The sequence below is a fragment of the Gadus macrocephalus genome, chromosome 11 (genome assembly GCF_031168955.1).
Source record: "Gadus macrocephalus chromosome 11, ASM3116895v1".
NCBI lineage: Eukaryota > Metazoa > Chordata > Actinopteri > Gadiformes > Gadidae > Gadus > Gadus macrocephalus.
Window position 1 is genome coordinate 21,487,401 of NC_082392.1, and position 20,490 is coordinate 21,507,890.

The window sequence follows — 20,490 nt, forward strand, 5'->3', positions numbered from 1 at the left end:
TGTCTTACCCCGGTCTGGGCGGGCCTTCTCACTAGCAGTGATTCTGATTCCCATCCCATCATGCACTGGGGGGAGAAGAGAATGAAAGAAAAAAAATACATAAGAAGTAAATATTAAACATATGAAAATATAATGGTTTAGGTCTCAATGCTTATTCACCAAGTGTGTGTGTGTGTGTGTGTGTGTGTGTGTGTGTGTGTGTGTGTGTGTGTGTGCGTGCGTGCGTGCGTGCGTGCGTGCGTGCGTGCGTGCGTGCGTGCGTGCGTGCGTGCGTGCGTGCGTGCGTGCGTGCGTGTGTGTGTGTGTGCGTGTACGCCTGCCTGTGTGCATGTATGTTTTTGTGTGTGTGTGTCTATCCCTGCCTGCTTGTGTGTGTGTGTGAGTGAGTGAGTGAGTGAGTGAGTGAGTGAGTGAGTGAGTGAGTGAGTGAGTGAGTGAGTGAGTGAGTGAGTGAGTGAGTGAGTGAGTGAGTGAGTGAGTGAGTGAGTGAGTGAGTGAGTGAGTGAGTGAGTGAGTGAGTGCGTGCGTGCGTGCGTGCGTGCGTGCGTGCGTGTGTGTGTGTGTGTGTGTGAGCCACCTTGTGCGTGCTGTGTGGTGATGAAGGTCTTGATGAGGGCGTCCGTGCTCTGAGAGTAGAGAGAGAGAGCGTAACGCAGAGAGGCCACCTCGGGACTGGTCTCCACCACCGACCTCTTCAGGCCGCTCCCCCCAGCGTGGAAGTATTGCTGGAACACAACACCACAGCGTCAATAAAATCCTATTCATATTCAAGTCGAAATATATATGTGCCAACTATAAGACTGTGATGAGGCTCTTAAATGTCCACCTTGATGGCCTCCAGTCCAGTGTCCAGAATCATACACTGTTTGGCTGACAGGGTCTTCGGATCGCTCCCTCCCTGTTTATACGTACCAATAAGAATATTATAATACAGCTATGTACATATACACATCAGTGAACCAGTTACCTTTAGGTTAGAAGAAGTCATATGTATATGAAATGTAACGACGATATTGTATAATATAAATTATTATTTATATTCATATATCGGTTACCTTCATGTTGGAGAGGCCCTTGGCAGCAGTGAGGAGCTGGGCTCCCTGCATTGTACAAAACAGTCAATGAATTGTACATGTATATATAATATGAATCTCTGTTTGTTAGGTTAGGCCAGTGGTCCCCAGAGCATTTTTGTCAGACCCCCCCATTGTAAAAATAAGCACTACCACTCCTTCTACCTCCAACACCTGGTCCACCATTCTTGGTGAAAGTAATGGCATATCCTGCATTATGTACACACAGGAATTAGTTAAAATTGGAACATATTTACAGGACAGCCAATTCTCTGACGAATAATCTGCCTCAATGTATTGTACAGAAGCTATTGAAGCCAGTGCAGTGCAGTGCAGTCTGTGCACGGCCGTAGCATTTGCTGTCGTGTATAGCCGTAACATTGCTGTGGACACACAGTTCGCACAGTTAGGGTTAGAACAACACGTGTAAGGGTCAGAATAACATGTGTAGGTTAAATAAAGTGTGTTAGGGTCAGAATAACATGTGTAGGTTAAATAAAGTGTGTTAGGGTCAGAATAACATGTGTAGGTTAAATAAAGTGTGTTAGGGTCAGAATAACATGTGTAGGTTAAATAAAGTGTGTAAGGGTAGGGTTAGAATAACATGTGTAGGTTAAATAAAGTGTGTTAGGGTTAGAATAACATGTGTAGGTTCAACAAAGTGTGTAAGGGTCAGAATAACATGTGTAGGTTAAATAAAGTGTGTAAGGGTAGGGTTAGAATAACATGTGTAGGTTAAATAAAGTGTGTAAGGGATAGAATAACATGTGTAGGTTCAACAAAGTGTGTAAGGGTCAGAATAACATGTTTCAGAATTCAAATAATGTGTAAGGGTGAGTATAACGTGTGTAAGGGTTAGAATAATGTGTTTAAAGGGGACTTATTATACCACCAGGTGTGAGTGTGATTAGCCTTACAAGCCGTTTCGAAAATCTGCCTAATATGACATCACTAGTGGGTGTGTCCACCTAGATCTGTGCTGGATAGATCTAACTACCAGCCTACCCAGTGGACTGAAGTAAACATTGCTCATCTATCCAGCACAGATCTAGGTGGACACACCCACTAGTGATGTCATATTAGGCCGATTTTCGAAACGGCTTGTAAGGCTAATCACACTCACACCTGGTGGTATAATAAGTCCCCTTTAAGGGTTAGAATAACGTGTTTAAGGGTTAGAATAAAGTTTGTTTTACCAGACTGCCGTCACTCTGTGGTAAGACTATGGTCTTTTCAAGGCTGCTGAGGACCATCTTCCAAAGGTCCTTTAAGATTCTCCTCAGAACAGCTTTCTCACACACATCGGCAAATATGCTGAGACTGATGACGCAAAACACACAAACACACGCACACCCACACACCCACACACACACACACACCCACACACACACACACACACACACACACACACACACACACACACACACACACACACACACACACACACACACAGTTAATAGCCTCACATCTTCAATTTATAACCATATTTCTGGCCATAGGTTAGGTGTTTAGCAACTGCAGTAGCTGCTATCATTGCTGTAACACGGGGAATGGGTTAGCCTAGCGATTGTTGTACTTGCACTTGGTTCTATGAACACCCTTTCTGTACCGACAGCGATATATTGATGCACTTCTTATGACAAATGTACTTATTGTAAGTCGCTTTGGATAAAAGCGTCTGCTAAATGCCCTAAATGTAAATGTAAATGTGTTTGGTTAATGGTGTTTCTGTGGTTAGTTACTGGTGTCTCTGGGATTAGTTACTGGTGTTTCTGAGGTTACAGTTATGTCCCGTTTTTTGGGAGGTTAGTTAATGATGTCTCTCTGGGATTAGTTGATGGTGTAAACAGGGTTATTTATCTACTAATTGAATTTTGTAACTTGTTTTTCTAGGGTTTCGGGTATGTACTGGTTTTCCAGTGATTCTTGAACTCACATTGCGTCCAGAAACTCCATGAGAGGTCTGAGCATAGTGTCTGCATCAGCCTCGGCCGTGTTGGGGTTGGGCTGGCCCTTCATCTGGCTCAGGCTCTCAGCCATCTGACGCATACAGCCATTTAGGCGGGCCAGGAAACTGGGAGTATAGAACAGGGATAATATAATCGATATTATAGAACAGATATTACAGAACAGCGATAATAGAACAGCGTTTATCAAACAGATATTATAGAACAGATATAGAGCCGAAATTATAGAACAGCGATAACAGAAGACGGTTTATCAAAAATAATATTGGTGTGTTACCTCGTTCCAAACATGACACTTAAATTATCCAGGACAGAGCTCAGATTCAACTGCAGCTCATAAAGGATGGTAGCTTCCTCTGTGTCGAGCTGCATTCGCACACAAACACACACACACACACATTTGTTTATAGAATATATACATAAAATACATAAAAAAAATAAATAAGACTGTATGATCATAAAGTAAAAACATGATCAACAGAAGAGAAACAATTAACATGAACCTAAAAACATGATGACCATAATAATAACAACTAAATGAATGCCTGTTGGGACTCCCTACCTTCTTGATAGAGTCTATATCTTCGGTCTGCACAGAAGAAAACAAACATTAAAACACCAGCCAAGAAAACATCTGAACAAATAAAATAATGAGAAATGAATGTACAGCCTTTAGTCCATGTCCAGAGATATTATACACCAGGTCAAGGACCAGGTCAGAGAAACACTAAGAATCATCACGTTGGTCTGAAGAACTCTTATACAATCACACATAAAAACTCAGCTCATGGTTCCTAACTAACCTGAGTATCGGTATTGGTTCTAACTAATAGTATAGGTATTGGTTCAATTTAACCAGGTATTGGGCCCACCTGACCCTAGTATAAGTATTGGTTCTAACTAACCAGGTACTGGTTCCAACTAACCTTAGAATAGGTATGATTCCTAACTAACTCTAGTATAGGTATTGGTTCCAACTAACGCTAGTATAGGTATTGGTTCCAACTAACGCTAGTATAGGTATTTGTTCTAACTAACCAGGTATTGGTTACAACTAACGCTAGTATAGGTATTTGTTCTAACTAACCAGGTATTGGTTACAACTAACCCTAGTATAGGTATTGGTTCTAATTAGGAGAGAGGGAGAGAGGGAGAGACTTTACCTGCTTCTCCCTTTCAGACTTTTCTCCCTGCAATGAAAGTCGTGTTATATTCAGATATTTTGCTCAATATACTGTTTAAGATTTAATTGAAAATTGCTTTGTGGTTAGAAATATATGGATATATTGGGTCAGCATTCATACATAAATACATATATACTGCATACAATAACCCATCACGACATTATCAAAAAATGTTTTCATAAATGTTTGCCTTGTTTATTCAGTCATGTTACGGGTCATCAGAGCAAACGGGATGGACCTTCGCCAATGGTCTGAATATTATTATGTAAATCCCATTTCAGTTTTCTTTTTATGAATTAGAAAACATTTATGAAAATGTGTCCTTGCTTGTCGTCATGATTTAGACTAGATTACTGGCCTACAATCTTTATTTAATGAATAATGAAAAAACGACGATACAATATAGTGTGCAAAAAGTAAAAGGGTGTTGGTTGTATGTGAGTGCATGTGATAATTTATATCTAATGAATCATATAATTATTATGATGAATCATAATTTGTAATTGAAGGAAAACACACCTTCTCTTTCTTCAACTCAGACTAAAGAGAACAAAGGGAATAAAGCGAAGATAAAATTTAATGAATATCAAACCATTTATAGGACAAAAATTACATAAAATGTATAATACATAAACTGTCGGTATATATATATATACATATATATATTGTTTAAATGTCCAACCTTTTCATTGTCCATCTGTTAGAATATTGGAGAAGAATGAAAATAAATGTTTGTAAGCGTTTATAACAGATATCAAACAAACAAAATTATGACGTAATGGACTCCATACATTATATAAACGATATCGCAGATGTTTTCTTATAACGAAAAACATAACCAAAATAAATCAAATTATGTGACGAGATTAAAAAAAATATTGTATTCAAAGTATTCTACTACTACACTATATTTCATGTGATGTATGGTTTTAATTGTATTAATCATATATATAAAATATTGTAAACAGTGAAAGAGAAGAAAATTGCATTGTAGCAGTCTTTACTTAGATTGAGAATACCAACCTTTTCCTCCTTTTCCTTATTGTCACACTGAGAAGAGGAGGAGGAGGTTGTCGTGAATATAATTTTATTACACAAGAATTACTCTTAAGTTTTATACTTGTTACCGGTAATTGTATTTGTGAGACCACCCTCACCTCTGATCCCTCTGAGTCTGAGCAACCAGACTGATGTTGACAGAAATGAAAAACAAAAGAGATGGAAACAATACCAAATTATTGGAAACAAAATGTGACGTGGGAAATGTTGGAATGATTGACAGGGTTGACAGGTAGGTTTTTTTGATACAGCTTCTGAATTACGTTGTAAGGAGTCATTTACAGATGGAATTAACATATCATTAATGAGCAGGTAGATTTTGGACAGTGAATATGTGTCATTAAGGAGCAGGTAGGGCCAGGTTAGACGTTGAATACGTGTCATTATGGAGCAGGTAGGGGTTAACAGTGAATACCTTTCATTAAGGAGCAGGTAGGGTTTAGAAAGTGGATGGCTGTCTTTAAAGGAGCAGGTAGGGATTAGACAGTGGATGCATGTCTTTAAGGAGCAGGTAGGGGTTAGACAGTGGATACATGTCTTTAAGGAGCAGGTAAGGGTTGGACGGTGGATACCTATCTTTATGGAGCAGGTAGGGGATAGACAGTGGATACATGTCTTTAAGGAGCAGGTAGGGGTTAGACAACAGAAGTTTACACACCATGTCATTCTCTGCTTCACTTCCAGCCTGCTCAGAAGGAAAAATGGGAAATGAAATAGATAGAAAATAATGTGTGGTTAAAATCTGTGTGTAAGGATTAGAATAACAATAATCGAATTCAGCATTTATTTCAATTTGGAAACAAACTAACCCGCCACCAGACATAAGAGGAAACACGCGGTTCATCAGCATATAGAAGCCCATCCCGACATTGCAGGAATTATCCTAGGTTTATTTGCCGTTTCTCTGGTCTGTTTCTGTGAGTGTTGGGTCATTGATGGGCTAGGTTATTTTAGAAACCATGGGTTTGCACCCTAAAACTGACCAGCCTGTTAACTGCCGGCTGTTAACTGTTGTTTTTACCATATTTGTATATTATATAATAGATAATATGTAATCAAAATGGAAATGTTACAATAAGCAAGATGAGATGATTAATAATATATATTCTCATATACTAGCCGTTCTCAAGCTATATTACTACAGTTAGTCAAGCTAACGGGAGAGTAATACATTTAGTAGCCATTGCAACAATACTTGCCCCAGTGTATTAGCCCTCTTGCATTAAACAATTGCTACTTTTGTATGGCAAAAATATTCACATCTGATAGTCAACAAAGGTACATCAGAACAATTAGAACGACATCTGGTCAGAAATCGATAGGATTGCTTTTTTGCTTGGAGCAGTTTATGACTATTCCACTTGTAAGTAGGAAAGTGTCCTACTTAACCCTACAGACCTATTGGTCACCCACCTCCTCCTCAACCTCCTCAGGCTCCTCCTCCTCCTCCTGCCCCTCAAGCTGGGGGGGAACAATAAAAGGGTTATTTTTACACACACGTGGTACCGATTACAAGGAGTTTGAACAAATAGATAATTTGCGACAGCGACAGGGCTATGCAGCATTTAAGGTTTTATTGCTCTACACTTTTGATTGAACATGCAACTCAAAAAAAATAGAGCTGTGCTGTGATGATGATGATGATGATGACGATGACGATGATGATGATGATGATGATGAAACGACCCATAGAAATGTGAAATTAATTTGAGAGGATTTTTTTTAAATTGAGTAAAAACAATTTTGCATCTCGCATGAAGTAAACGGCGTAGTGTTTTCGAGCACAGCAATGTCTCCCCATAATGACAAATCCTTCCACGATTTGTTACTAAACATTGACCCAAAAAACATTACTAATGACATCATAACTAGCATTGTAAGTGCCTCCAAAATGGATGTGTTCATTGCACATATTATGTCATGACATAACCCTATAAGCCCTGACCTCAGCCTTCACCTATTGGGTTGTTGTAGAAAAACGTGTCTGACATTTGTATTTTCTTTCCTTTTTGCCTTTTTAATTCAAGCACACCAAGATGTGAGACTTTTTTTCAGTGAAATAAAAATAACTATCTAACATTCTTCACTTTATTTCGCTCTGAATTAAGTGATTTGATAAGGGAGTGGGAGGTACAGAAGAGATCAGAGTGAGACATACCTTTTCCTCTTCCACAGTCAGCTGGGGAGAAAGAGACAAACTCACGCACTCAGTGGAAGCCAGAACATTACAATGAGAGACAAACCGGCCAACAGACAGACAGACAGAATTACTGACTGACTTGACGTTTTGACACCTTAGGCAAGGCAACTTTATTTATATAGCACTTTTCATACACTAGGCAGACTCAAAGTGCTTCACATATAAATATTGTCATATGATAAAATAAAATAATAGATAAGTAAAAGAAAACATATGCAAAGAAATGAGTAAAATAGAAAGTGTAATGTATTTAAGATCAGATCAACAGTCTCTCTGGTACCCTGGTCGGGACTCCAACCCCACCTAAAGGAACTTCTCTGGGATTCCAACCCGGATTCTAGTCAATTTCTATTCTAGGCTAGGACTCTATTCTAAGACTCTAACCCAGATTCTAGGACTCTAACCCAGACACACGTCGGAACTCTAACCACGAACCAAAGGCTTTATTCTGGGACTCAAACCCAGACAGACGTCGGGACTCTAACCCAGACAGAACTCAGTTCTCTCTCTGGGACTCCAACCCAACCTGAGGAACTTGGTCCTTTCTCTGGGACTCCAACCCAGATTCTAGGACTCTAACCCAGACAGAACTTGGGTCTCAAACCCTTATCCTTTCTCTCTGGTATCAGATCATGTATCTTTCTGGTAAAAATAGAAAATAAAGGGAAAGTTAAAAAGGCATTTTAGTAAGTAAAAGAAAACATATGCAAAGAAATTAGTAAAATAGAAAGTGCAAAGTATTTAAGATCAGATCAACAGTCTCTCTGGTACCCACGTCGGTACTCCAACCCGACCTAAAGGAACTTCGTACTTTCTCTGGGACTCCAACCCTGACTCTATTCTAGGACTCTAACCCAGATTCTAGGACTCTAACCCAGACACACGTCGGGACTCTAACCACGAACCAAAGGCCTTATTCTGGGACTCCAACCCAGACAGACGTCGGGACTCTAACCCAGACAGAACTCAGGTCGTTCTCTGGGACTCAAACCCGACCTAAAGGAACTTGGTCCTTTCTCTGGGACTCCAACCCAGATTCTAGGACTCTAACCCAGACAGAACTTGGGTCTCAAACCCTTATCCTTTCTCTCTGGTATCAGATCATGTATCCTTCTGGTAAAAATAGAAAATAAAGGGAAAGTTAAAAAGGCATTTTAGTAATAAAATAGAAAATAAAGGCAAAGTAAAAACTTTTTAGAAAGTGCAATGTATTTAAGATTTAGCAGAAAGCTAAAGCAAACATAAAAGTCTTCAATCTTGTTTTAAAGGTGCTCAGAGTTGGGGCAAGTCTTAAATCCTCAGGGAGTTTATTCCAGCTATTTGTTGCATAGTAACTAAATCCTGCTTTCCCATGGTTCGTGTTTACTCTGGGGATAATTAATAGATTGGTCTCAGAAGATCTTAGTGTTCTAGAAGGCTTATGTAGTGGAAGCATATCAGTTAAATATTTTGGGCATAAACCATGTAGGGATTTATAGGTTAGCAACATGATTTTAAAATCAATTCTCTGACCTACAGGAAGCCAATGTAACGATTTAAGAATTGGTGTAATGTGTTCAAATTTGTTGGTCTTTGTTAGAACTCTAGCAGCAGCATTCTGAACAAGCTGAAGCTTCCTTAGAGTTTGTTTTGGGAGACCTGTAAGGAGACCATTGCAGTGATCAAGGTTACTAGTGATAAAGGCATGTACAAGTTTTTGTAAGTCTTCGGTGGACATGAGCCCTCTAAGTCTTGCTACAGTTTTAAGGTGATAATATGCAGATTTTGTAACTGATTTGATGTGACTGTCGAAATGTAAATCAGAATTTATGATAACCCAAAGATTTCTGGCTTTGATTGAGGTTTTTAGGGACAGAGAGAGAGGTGGTGGGTTACTTTAAGCCTTTCCATTTTAGCACCAAATACAATTATCTCTGTTTTGTCCTCATTAAGTTGAAGGAAATTTCGGCACATCCAGCCTTTCACTTGCTCAATGCACTGGCACAGCAGATCTATGGGCCGATGGTCATTTGGTGATAGCAATACATACATTTGCGTGTCATCAGCATAGCAATGATGGTCAACATTGTTATTTTGCATGATTTGCCCTAGTGGGAGCATGTAGATGTTGAATAAAGAGGGTCCTAAGATCGAACCTTGTGGGACTCCACATGTCACGTTGGTTGATTCTGATACAAAGTCGCCAATGGAAACAAAGTAGTTCCTATTTTGTAGGTAGGACCTGAACCAATTTAAGACTGTGCCTGAAAGCCCCACCCAGTATTCTAGCCTGGCCAAAAGTATTGTATGGTCTACAGTGTCGAATGCAGCACTGAGGTCTAGTAGCATTAGTATTGAGGTTTTGCCAGAGTCTGTGTAAAGACGGATGCCGTTTACAACTTTAATAAGGGCGGTCTGAGTGCTGTGCAGGGGTCGAAATCCTGATTTGAAGATGTTATAGCAACCAGTTGATGCCAGGAAGTGATTAAGTTGCTGGAGGACAACTTTCTCAATAATTTTACTTATGAAGGGTAGATTTGATATTGGTCTGTAGTTGTTAATAATAGAGGTATCTAGGCTCTGCAGTTTTCAAGGCTTTTGGGAAGTTGCCTGACTGGAGAGAGTTGTTAACTATCTGCAATATGCCTATTGCCAGGCAGTCGAAAACATTCTTAAAGAGGTTGGTAGGTAAAGTATCAAGGCAACAGGTGGATGGCTTTAGTTGTGTCACAGTTTCCACAAGAGTTTTAGAGTCTATAACATTAAAGCATGCCATCCCTGCCACGTTACTTTTGCCTGAACAGGATGGTAGTCCAACATTTTTGTTTGAAGTGGAGATATTGATGGCGCATCTGATGCCTTCAATTTTATCAGTATAAAAAGCTGGAAACTCATGGCATTTTTGCGTGGAATGGAGATCAGGTGGAATTTGTGTTGGGGGGTTGGTCAGTCTGTCAACAGTTGAAAATAGGGTTTTTGCATTATTTGTATTGGTTTTAATGATATTGGAGAAAAATGTTTCTCTAGCACTTTTTAAGTCTAAATTGCAGGCACGGAGGCTCTCTTTATAGTTATCATGGTGTATATGAAGTTTTCTTTACGCCAGATGCGTTCAATCTTCCTGCATTCTTTTTTCTGTGCTGTTACAGAAGCAGCTTTTCTCCAGGGTGCCTTTTGCTTTCCAGAAATAGTTTTAACCTTATAAGGTGCAATGACATCTATGACTTTCGAAATTTTCAAATTAAAGTTTTCTACAAGATCATCAGCAGAACATGGGATTCTTCATTGATATACCGTTTTTTGACAATATTTGATTTTGTCTGTATGTCGGGAATAAAATATATATTAAAGAAACAAGGAAGGATCAGTCACAGAGAGATCACAAACATCGAGGCCCTTTGTGATAACCAGGTCTAGAGTGTGCCCCTTACAGTGAGTAGCCTCTTTCATATGTTGAGACAGTTCAAATGTGTCCAAAATGGTCATTCAAATCATCAGTATGAAAATTGAAATTTATATTTATATCACATACCAGTTATAACTAGACAGTCAAAGTCTGTGGAGATGCTAGACAATAATTATGTGAAGTCATCGAAAAATATCTGCAGAGTATGTGGGTGGCCTGTAAATAATTAATAGGAGAACTCTGGGGGAGCATTTCAATACAGCACAAAGGTATTTGAATATTGGAAAATCCCCAAATAACATCTGTTTCCCCTGAAAAACACTTAACCTTTTGGTTTATGTGTGCTTGGTTGTGTGTGTGTGTGTGTGTGTGTGTGTGTGTGTGTGTGTGTGTGTGTGTGTGTGTGTGTGTGTGTGTGTGTGTGTGTGTGTGTGTGTGTGTGTGTGTGTGTGTGTGTGTGTGTGTGTGTGTGTGTGTGTGAGTGAGTGAGTGAGTGAGTGAGTGAGTGAGTGAGTGAGTGAGTGAGTGAGTGAGTGAGTGAGTGAGTGAGTGAGTGAATTAGTGAGTGAGTGAGTGTGTGTGTGTGCGTGTACCTGCTTGGCTCCCATAGACTCAAACATTCTCTCCAACAACACCCTCATCTGCTGGACATTGTTCATTAGAATGCAGGGCTGGATAGACAAAGAGGTAAGAGTTGAGAGGAAGATAGAAACAAGATAGAAACAAATGAGAGCAAGAGAGACGCCTCAGACAGATTGTGACCAGATGGGCAGACAGACAGACAGACAGACAGACAGACAGACAGATAGATACATCGGATTGATGAAGATAGAGAGAGAGAGAGAGAGAGAGAGAGAGAGAGAGAGAGAGAGAGAGAGAGAGAGAGAGAGAGAGAGAGAGAGTGAGTGAGTGAGTGAGTGAGTGAGTGAGTGAGTGAGTGAGTGAGTGAGTGAGTGAGTGAGTGAGTGAGTGAGTGAGTGAGTGAGTGAGAGAGAGAGACGATGGTACTTACAGTCTTCTCCTTCTGACAGAAGGAGGTGAAGCTCTTACTCAACACCGAACAGTACTGCAGCAGAACCCTGCTGATGGTCTGGTTAGAGAAAACGCAGAATGCATCTTATTCTTCTGTATACATACAAATACATCTCTAGTAGATAGGCTTAGCTTTAATATTAATATCTTGGCCAGGGCTCTCTTGAAAAATAGTTTTTACGTACCTGGTTAATTGAAGGTAAAATAAAAAATAAATAATGGTACGTTTGAGAGGTGAGTAACGTCGTCATGATCCCAGAGACAAGCGTACCTTTGCAAAGCGTGTGCTGAATTGTGCGAGCACATCGGGGTCTGGGCACTCCAGCTTCTTGATGATCTCAAAGCTTTGGTTGAGTTGAGTGAAGACGTCCACCACCGAGCAGGAGAACAGAGCATGCTCAGACGTCTGCAGGAACTGGGAGAGGGAGAGGGAAAGGTCAAAGGTGGAGGTTAAACCAACAAAAAGTATGCATGCGTTCATCCTATTGGACATTGGAAAAATATGAGAGTATTAGTCAGGGGTCAGGGGTCATCCCTCCTCACCCCTTCTCGCTTGTCTCTCTCCAGCGCTGCACTCATGAACTCCAGGGACACTTCCTCGTTCTCAGCCAACCAGGCGAGGACGAATGGTAGGAACCACCTGGGAGACACAGAGGAGATGCTGTACCGGGCTGCATACTGTGTGCGTGTAGGTGTGTGCGCGCGCGCGCGTGTGTGTGTGTGTCTTACACAGGCCATTGTATGACTGTATATGTCTGTGTGTATGTCTGTGTGTGTGTGTGTGTGTGTGTGTATGTGTGTGTGTGTGTGTGTGTGTGTGTGTGTGTGTGTGTGTGTGTGTGTGTGTGTGTGTCTGTGTGTGTGTGTGTGTGTGTGTGCGTGCGTGCGTGCGTGCGTGTGTCTTACACAGGCCATGGTGGGACGGCTAGGACGAAGGCCGGGAGGTCCTGGACGTACTCGCAGTGGAGCCACTTCACCTTGAAGAGCAGGTTCATGTAGTCTGCTGGTCTATACCTCCGCTGCTGCTCGTGGTCTACACACACACACACACACACACACAATCACATTGACATTTACATTTACATTTAGCAGACGCTTTTATCCAAAGCGACTTACAATAAGTGCATTTGTCAGAAGAAGGAGAAACAATACATCGCTGTCGGTACAGTAAGGATTTTTATAGAAACAAGCACTAACAATCGCTAGGTTAACCCATCCCCAGTATACAACAAAGATAGCTAGGATAAGATGCTACACAATGCTAAGTACCTTTTTTATTTTTTTTCTTGAGTGCCAGGACGTATCACATACAATATGTGTGTGTGTGTGGGGGGGGGGGGGGAGGGGGGGGGGTGAACTCTGACTCACACGACACACACACATTATTAAAACCTTTCATTACTTTAGTTGTTACAGTAGCATTGACTCACGAGAACTTGTAAAAATAAAACAGCCCTTGTTTCTTCGACAGCCGCCTGAGTATTACATACTGAGTATTATCGGTATTGTTTTGTTAAAGGGGCCAGCATTGATTGACTCACTTGAACATCGAGGAAAACACCTATTCAATCAAAAATCTAAAATATGAGCGACACACATTGCACACTCTCTCTCTCACACAAACACAAACACACACACTGTGGCATCCCGCCCCTGAAACCTCGGCCATGACGGGTCCGAGGGAGAGTGGAGGACGGGGTATACCGCCGCCACCCACCAGCCGGCGACAGGAAGCACCTGGACCTTCCCCCCAATCAGCGGGGTGGGGGACACCTGGCGGCTGGGAGGAGGAAGGCCCGGAACCGGCATAAGAGGGGCTACGGAGCGGGAGCAGGGACAGTCCGGGATTACGCAACGAACGCGAGACCTAGATGCTCACGGAGACCCTAGAGCGCCACCGCATCCTGAGAGACTTCTGAATAAACGCAGAATACGGCTCAACCCATTGCTGCCTCGTGTCTGATCCTTGGAACCCGGCTCATTCACGGAGCCGGTTACCACAACACACACACACACACACCGACACACACCGACACACACACACACACACACACACACACACACACACACACACACACACACACACACACACACACACACACACCGACACCCACACACCGACACACACACACACACACACACACACACACACACACACACACACACACACACACACACACACACACACACACCGACACCGACACCGACACACACACACACACACACACACACACACACACACACACACACACACACACACACCAACACCGACACCGACACACACCGACACACACCGACACACACACACACACACACACACACACACACACACACACACACACACACACACACACACACACACACACCGACACCGACACCGACACACACCGACACACACACACACACACACACACACACACACACACACACACACACACACACACACACACACACACACACACACACACACACACACACACACACACACACTTACCAGTGTAGAAATCAATGTTACGGATGCGGAATGTGGATGGAGCTGAGAGGCAATGGGAGAAAAACAAAGATTTATTGATTGCAGGAGGAAATAATATGGATGAATGACTTTATTTGCTTTTATTGGTCATGGGGAAGCAAGTCAGAAAGGACTCTGTCTCTCTGAATGCCTTCCTCACTCACAGTGTCCATCTATCCCTCTGCCTATCTGACTATCTATCTATCCTGCCAGCACATATGGTTTTCTGTCTGTCTGTATGCCAGTCTTTCTGCTATCCTTCTTTCTGTTGGCTGTCTGCCTGTCTGTCTGCCTGTCTGTCTATCTGTCCGTCTGTCAGTTGGTCTCCTAGTCTCTTGAGTGTATCTCTGGGTGGTCGTAGCTCACCATTATTCCAGTGTGGTTGGTTGACGTCCAGAACTAGAGAGAAGAAAATTTTAATGAAGATGAAGGGACAGAAAACCAACACACACACACACACGCACGCACGCACGCACGCACGCACGCACGCACGCACGCACGCACGCACGCACGCACGCACGCACGCACGCACGCACGCACGCACGCACGCACGCACGCACGCACGCACGCACACACGCACACACGCACGCACGCACCATCAAGTCATTGAATGCCAGTCCAGGTCAAGTCCCAAGTCTCCCAAATAGTTATATTAATGACCCACGTATATGTACAATAATATCATTGAAGTAATAAATAAAGTCATATATGAACCAGATCAGGTTCAGGGTCAACAGTCAGAGACCCCCCTGGACTTTCTCCTGAGCCACAGGAGCGATCCTTCTCTGCTTCCTCTTCTGTCCCTCCTGTCTGAAGCACACGGCAGGGGCCTCCCAGCTGGGCAGAGAAGCCCCACAAGCTGCTGGAGGAGGCACCGCACCGGCCTCACACCCCAGGGGAGACCAGAGCCCCCCGCACTGGAACCATAACCTCTTTCCCGGGGAGCAAAGGGATCTTGAAGGGTCTGGGAGAACTCATTCCTCGCGCTGGGCTAAGCTTCAAGCCAGCCTCGTCCATTTCCCTGGTCCTCAATAAAGAGGGGAGGTGGCTGAGGGGTTTTGGCCAGAGGTCATGGTGGAGGTTAGAGTAACGGGGCTCACTTGTGACCCAGCCGGCAAAGAGGTCAGGACAGGAAGAGAAAGGTGAGGGTGGTGGCGGCTGTGGAGGCTGAGCTTCTTATTGATTACTACTATCATCCATCAGCATAAGTGATGGACATTGTATAACTAGACAGTGTTAGGTTATTGGTACAGCCTGATCATAAGTGTGTAGGCCCACACGAGTCTGAGTCAAGTCTCACGTCATTCATGTGCTGTTAGTTCAGCTTGAGTCCGTTACCTTCAAGAGCTGTCTTCATATCCTGAGCAAACAGGCTCCACAGGACCTCAGCGCTGAGCTTCCCAACATCCAGCTCCTGGGGAAACCTAGGGGATAGGGTCAGGGGGTCAGGGGTTAGGGTCAGGGGGTTAGGGGTTCAAATATGCACACACGCCCTTGCCAGTTTGTTTTAAGTAATTATCTTTTCAATTAATTAATAAAATAATAATATATCTCTCAATGATATATAGTAAATAAGTTAAATGAGTGAATAAATATTATGTATATTATGTTGTCATGTCCAATTATGTCCATCAGGACAAAGCAAAATCACCAATTCATTGGATGGGGGACTGTGACCTCACTGTGACCTCACCGTGACCTAAGCATGACCTTGGACAAACTCACTGGTTTATGATGGGTGTGTAGGAGGTCTTGTCCTCCTCGATGATGGACACGATGAGGGTGATGAGTTTGGGCCAGAAGTCCAGGCTCTGGATGCTGGGTTCCTTCTCTGCAGGCGGGCTCTCCTCCTTCTCCTCCTTCTTCTCCTCGGGACCCTCCCTCTCTTCCTCCTCTCCCTTCTCCGTCTCCTCCATGGCCTTCTTTGTCTCTGCTTCAGGCTACAGAAGAGGTTGTTAGAAAGAGAACTGAGTAGATGTTGCTACTGAAAGTGGATATCCAACGTGTTCTGTTGCATGTAGGTGCTTGTATGGTATTGGTGCATTGTATTAGTGTGTGTGTGTGTGTGTGTGTGTGTGTGTGTGTGTGTGTGTGTGTGTGTGTGTGTGTGTGTGTGTGTGTGTATGCGAGAGAGAGAGAGAGAGAGAGAGTATGTTTATACATGTGCAAGTGTGTGAGAGGAACAAAACGCTTGTGTGTACGTGTGGTGTGTGAGTGTGTGAATGTGTGCACAAGTAAGAAAGAGAAAGTGTGTGTGTGTGTGTGTGTGTGTGTGTGTGTGTGTGTGTGTGTGTGTGTGTGTGTGTGTGTGTGTGTGCGTGCGTGCGTGCGTGCGTGCGTGCGTGCGTGCGTGCGTGCGTGAGTGCGTGCGTGCGTGCGTGCGTGCGTGCGTGCGTGCGTGCGTGCGTGCGTGCGTGTGTGTGTTAGTTGTATGTGTGTGTTAGGTGTGTGTGCATGTGTGTGTGCATGTGTGTTACTGACCGGTGGGAGTATAGGCTGGAACTGAGAGTTGTAAAGCTGCACACAGTTGTTGAAGATGAAGTCGTAGGTGGAGGTGAGGCAGGCCTTCACACAGTCCCTGACCACCTGAGAGGCCCGCGGGGGCCTGGGAACCTCCAGAACCTGGGGGACCAGCAGACATAGAACCACTCTGAACCACAGGAACGTCCATATCAACGAGCATGACTAGATGTAGTAAATGTAATACTACATCCTTCAGTATCATCGATGCACTTTGAGGATCGGGTACATAGATGTACATGGGTCTTGTTCAATGTTGTCATCCTAGAGACAGTATCAGGTACATGGGTCTAGTAGTGATCCTAGAGACAGTTTTAGTAGATGGGTCTTATAGTCTTCGTAGAGACAGTACTAGTAGTGTTCTCACCTTCAGCCTGAAGAACGTGATGCTGGTCAGAAGGTCCACCGTTGACTTGAGGTCCTGGAGGCGGGGCTTACTGGTGGAAGGGAAGTTGTTCTGAAACACAACCACACAAACACAAACACACATACAGAGTATAATACACCTTAACACACAACCGATTTACATTCGCAATGACGTGCTAAGCCTGTACGCTACATTGCAGAGGGAATGCTGCTCACGATCACGATACACAACCTGATCTAAGATATTTAACTATATTTTCAATGTCAACCGCATTCAATTCTGCTTACAAGCCAAAATTGTGTCTTGTTGGGCAATCTCCTGGCAGTTGTTGAATGTAGATATTTACATCTGCACATCCTATATGCATAGGAGATACTATCAACATATGCGTAGAATCCAGCCCTAAAGGGATTATTTGTGTATGTGATAGTATGTTCTATGTATAGAACCCTTTGCTGTTCCCACAAGTCACTATCTGCGACATAAAATATGTTGCCTGTGTTTGGTGTTATGTTTCATGTTGACTTTCCAGAACTGTGGGATAAACATTTACACTACCTATCAAACATTGACTTCCAAGGAACCACCAAGGAATGTATCGAAAACGCTCTTCCTGGTACGGCCTTGACAGAGCAGATGCTCTTCTCTGTCTCCCCCTCTTTGGCAAGGTGTTGCCTCGTTTTCTCTGGCTCTACACCTGCTCGTCTTGCATGCCTGCCATCCATCTCCGGTCATCGTCCCCCCATCGTTCCTCAGCCACTCATCGCCAGATAGTTGATTCAACCACAGTGGTAGAAAACCAGTCTATGCATAGTGAATGTTGTGTTTCTAAATAAATGTTGTGTTCCATGCTACGTTCTGTTCTTAATGTCTGTGTTCTCCTTGCTCCAGGATCGACAACCCCGTACCTGCCTGCCATCCACCCTGTGTGCTCCTCCACCTGCCTACCTGCCAGTAGCGCTGCCTGCCTGTCATCCATCCTTACCTGTCCACCTCCTGTTTATTTCCTACTGCTCACATCCTCCCTACAATAAACCTCTGGTTTAATTCAACCTCTGTTGTCTGTGTCTGCGCTTGGGTTCCCCCCGTTAGATCGTAACGCTTCCTGGTGCAACAATTCCGCCGTCGGTGTGTGAATGAATGGTTGTAAGTCGCTTTGTGTCAATGTTTGAGGTATACGGGCTGCAAGGCGGTAAAAACTTCTCCCCACTGGTGTGAGGTGATCAAGGCCTACCGGGATGCCAGGTGTGCCAGGCACACCGAAGTCCCTCCAAAAGGCAAATGAAACAAGGAATCTTCGTTTAAATGCAAGCTACATTTCCCCCCCAGAAATGGGAATATTTTATCATTCGAATGTGTCAGACGTGTATAAAGTCTGAGGATGGTTCAAGGACCACCGGGAGCTGAGCCCGCCAAAGTCAGTGGACCGAGCAAACCAAACATATGCGCATTCTCCCACTATCTTCATCAGAGAAACATGCAATGTCGCTGCGTAGCTAGCCAGTTGATATAGCAACCATCTTGAGACCATCTACTTTCCAGACAGCGCTGACCTGCCGACTGTGGACAGTCACAGCAGAAACTTTTCTTCAGGGCTAGGATCACCTTCCCTGTACACCTTAACCAATATCGTATACTGCTGATAGAGTTTCATAAAGTCTCTCCTGCCATATATTACTGGCACACACAGTATTCATCATTTAACCTTATGTTATAGTCATGTACGTTTAGTTGTGTTTGTAGCTGTAGTTCTGGGTATATATAACGAACTTCTCCGTTCTGGAGTGGTTTAAAACACAAACATGGAGAGTTAATGGATGGACAAACTATGCAGATGGAGAGTTTAACGAATTTAATAACTTAGTGATTGGACTTACTCTGTTCATAGATAGGTAAATGAATGGACTTACTTTGTACATAGAGAGGTCGATACGCAGGGAATTGTGGAGCTTGTCGATGATCTTCACAAAACGGTCCTTCTGTTTTAGAGTGACAGAAATAGAGAGACACACACACACACACACACACACACACACACACACACACACAAAAAGACAGAGAGAGGTGAAAAGGAAGATTATCAGTAGAAAGCCATGACCCCATATTGAACCTCTCAGCCTTAGATCCCAGCCTGATTGTGTTACCAAGACGATTAGAGAAAAGTAATTAAAAAAAACAGCCAAATCAAAGAAATTGACAGCAACCAGGGTGCGATCTACGGGGGGGCCAGGGGGGTCTCAGCCCCCCTTAATGACACATGAGCCCCCCTGAAAACATGATTTGTGAAATTTTGGGGGGATCTCTAAAATATTGGCAAAATGCTGTTTTTTCCCATGCATTTACTTTTTGTTTTTGTATTGCATAATCATGGATCACGTGTAAAATGTGGCTATTTTTAATGTAAGATTTGCGCAAGAGGGTGATTCATCATCTTCATAAAGATACCGTCCGAGGAAAAGGGGCGTGTTTGTGCGTGTCGCTAGGCAACGTCCTCGGACCTCCGAGACGGATGGATATTAAAACGCACCATGAGGAGCAGCAAGAAGCGAGTTCTTCGGCAGATGCTAGCTTGGGGACCAGGGGTGATTCTAGGTTCTGACCTTTGGGGGAGCTCAACCCCAGGAAGCCACAGGGGTATATGAAGTATATAAAGTCCTGTCCAAGATTTTTTTATTTCACAACCTTTATTTTATTAGTTACTATGCTGTTGTATGTCTAAGCCAAAAGCTGGCAGTGTCAGCTAAATAATGCAATTCTGAATCACTAAAGTGATGAAAGGAAAAATTACTGTTTGGATGAAGGAATAATCAATGGATGTGAACTGTAATAACAGATTTGAGGTATATTAAATTTCCTTTGCGTAAGTTTCACTCAAAAATGACCATATTTCCCCCTTTTTTTTATTTACACAGTTACTGAAACAAATTGGTACAACATGTACTAGATTAATATGAGAAACATACCACTATTTCGGGAGCAATAAACTACGTTGTCTCACTTTCAGGGACCCACACATTTTTATAAAACTTTCAGGGACCCACACATTTTTATAAAAAATCTTGTTCTTATGCAAAAAACAAAGGGTGCTAATTTTCAGTAAAAACAAAATATGTATGGGGTTTCCATCACTGGGGTTTCCATTTAATTAAAAATATTTTAAACAGTAAACATTGGTCACTGGTCAGCTTCAT

General features: G+C 42.9%; 1 protein-coding gene across 1 annotated transcript in view; it reads right to left on the reverse strand.

Moving 5' to 3' along the window:
* The window catches only part of LOC132468091 (protein unc-13 homolog B-like), a 42,711-nt gene that overhangs the window by 4,623 nt on the left and 17,598 nt on the right, over positions 1-20,490 (reverse strand). Inside the window, exons 10-37 of the mRNA XM_060065740.1 lie at positions 19,210-19,278; positions 17,300-17,389; positions 16,894-17,034; positions 16,138-16,352; positions 15,751-15,836; positions 14,779-14,811; positions 14,395-14,436; positions 12,807-12,933; positions 12,444-12,540; positions 12,172-12,315; positions 11,881-11,958; positions 11,462-11,539; positions 7,442-7,462; positions 6,697-6,744; positions 5,942-5,968; positions 5,382-5,411; positions 5,248-5,274; positions 4,907-4,921; positions 4,744-4,764; positions 4,204-4,230; positions 3,603-3,629; positions 3,318-3,406; positions 3,010-3,147; positions 2,270-2,393; positions 1,056-1,100; positions 827-898; positions 578-725; positions 9-65 (exon numbers count right to left, since the gene is read on the reverse strand). Coding sequence (XP_059921723.1) covers positions 9-65; positions 578-725; positions 827-898; positions 1,056-1,100; positions 2,270-2,393; positions 3,010-3,147; positions 3,318-3,406; positions 3,603-3,629; positions 4,204-4,230; positions 4,744-4,764; positions 4,907-4,921; positions 5,248-5,274; positions 5,382-5,411; positions 5,942-5,968; positions 6,697-6,744; positions 7,442-7,462; positions 11,462-11,539; positions 11,881-11,958; positions 12,172-12,315; positions 12,444-12,540; positions 12,807-12,933; positions 14,395-14,436; positions 14,779-14,811; positions 15,751-15,836; positions 16,138-16,352; positions 16,894-17,034; positions 17,300-17,389; positions 19,210-19,278 — 2,116 coding nt within the window. The remainder of the gene's footprint in view (positions 1-8; positions 66-577; positions 726-826; positions 899-1,055; positions 1,101-2,269; positions 2,394-3,009; positions 3,148-3,317; positions 3,407-3,602; positions 3,630-4,203; positions 4,231-4,743; positions 4,765-4,906; positions 4,922-5,247; positions 5,275-5,381; positions 5,412-5,941; positions 5,969-6,696; positions 6,745-7,441; positions 7,463-11,461; positions 11,540-11,880; positions 11,959-12,171; positions 12,316-12,443; positions 12,541-12,806; positions 12,934-14,394; positions 14,437-14,778; positions 14,812-15,750; positions 15,837-16,137; positions 16,353-16,893; positions 17,035-17,299; positions 17,390-19,209; positions 19,279-20,490) is intronic.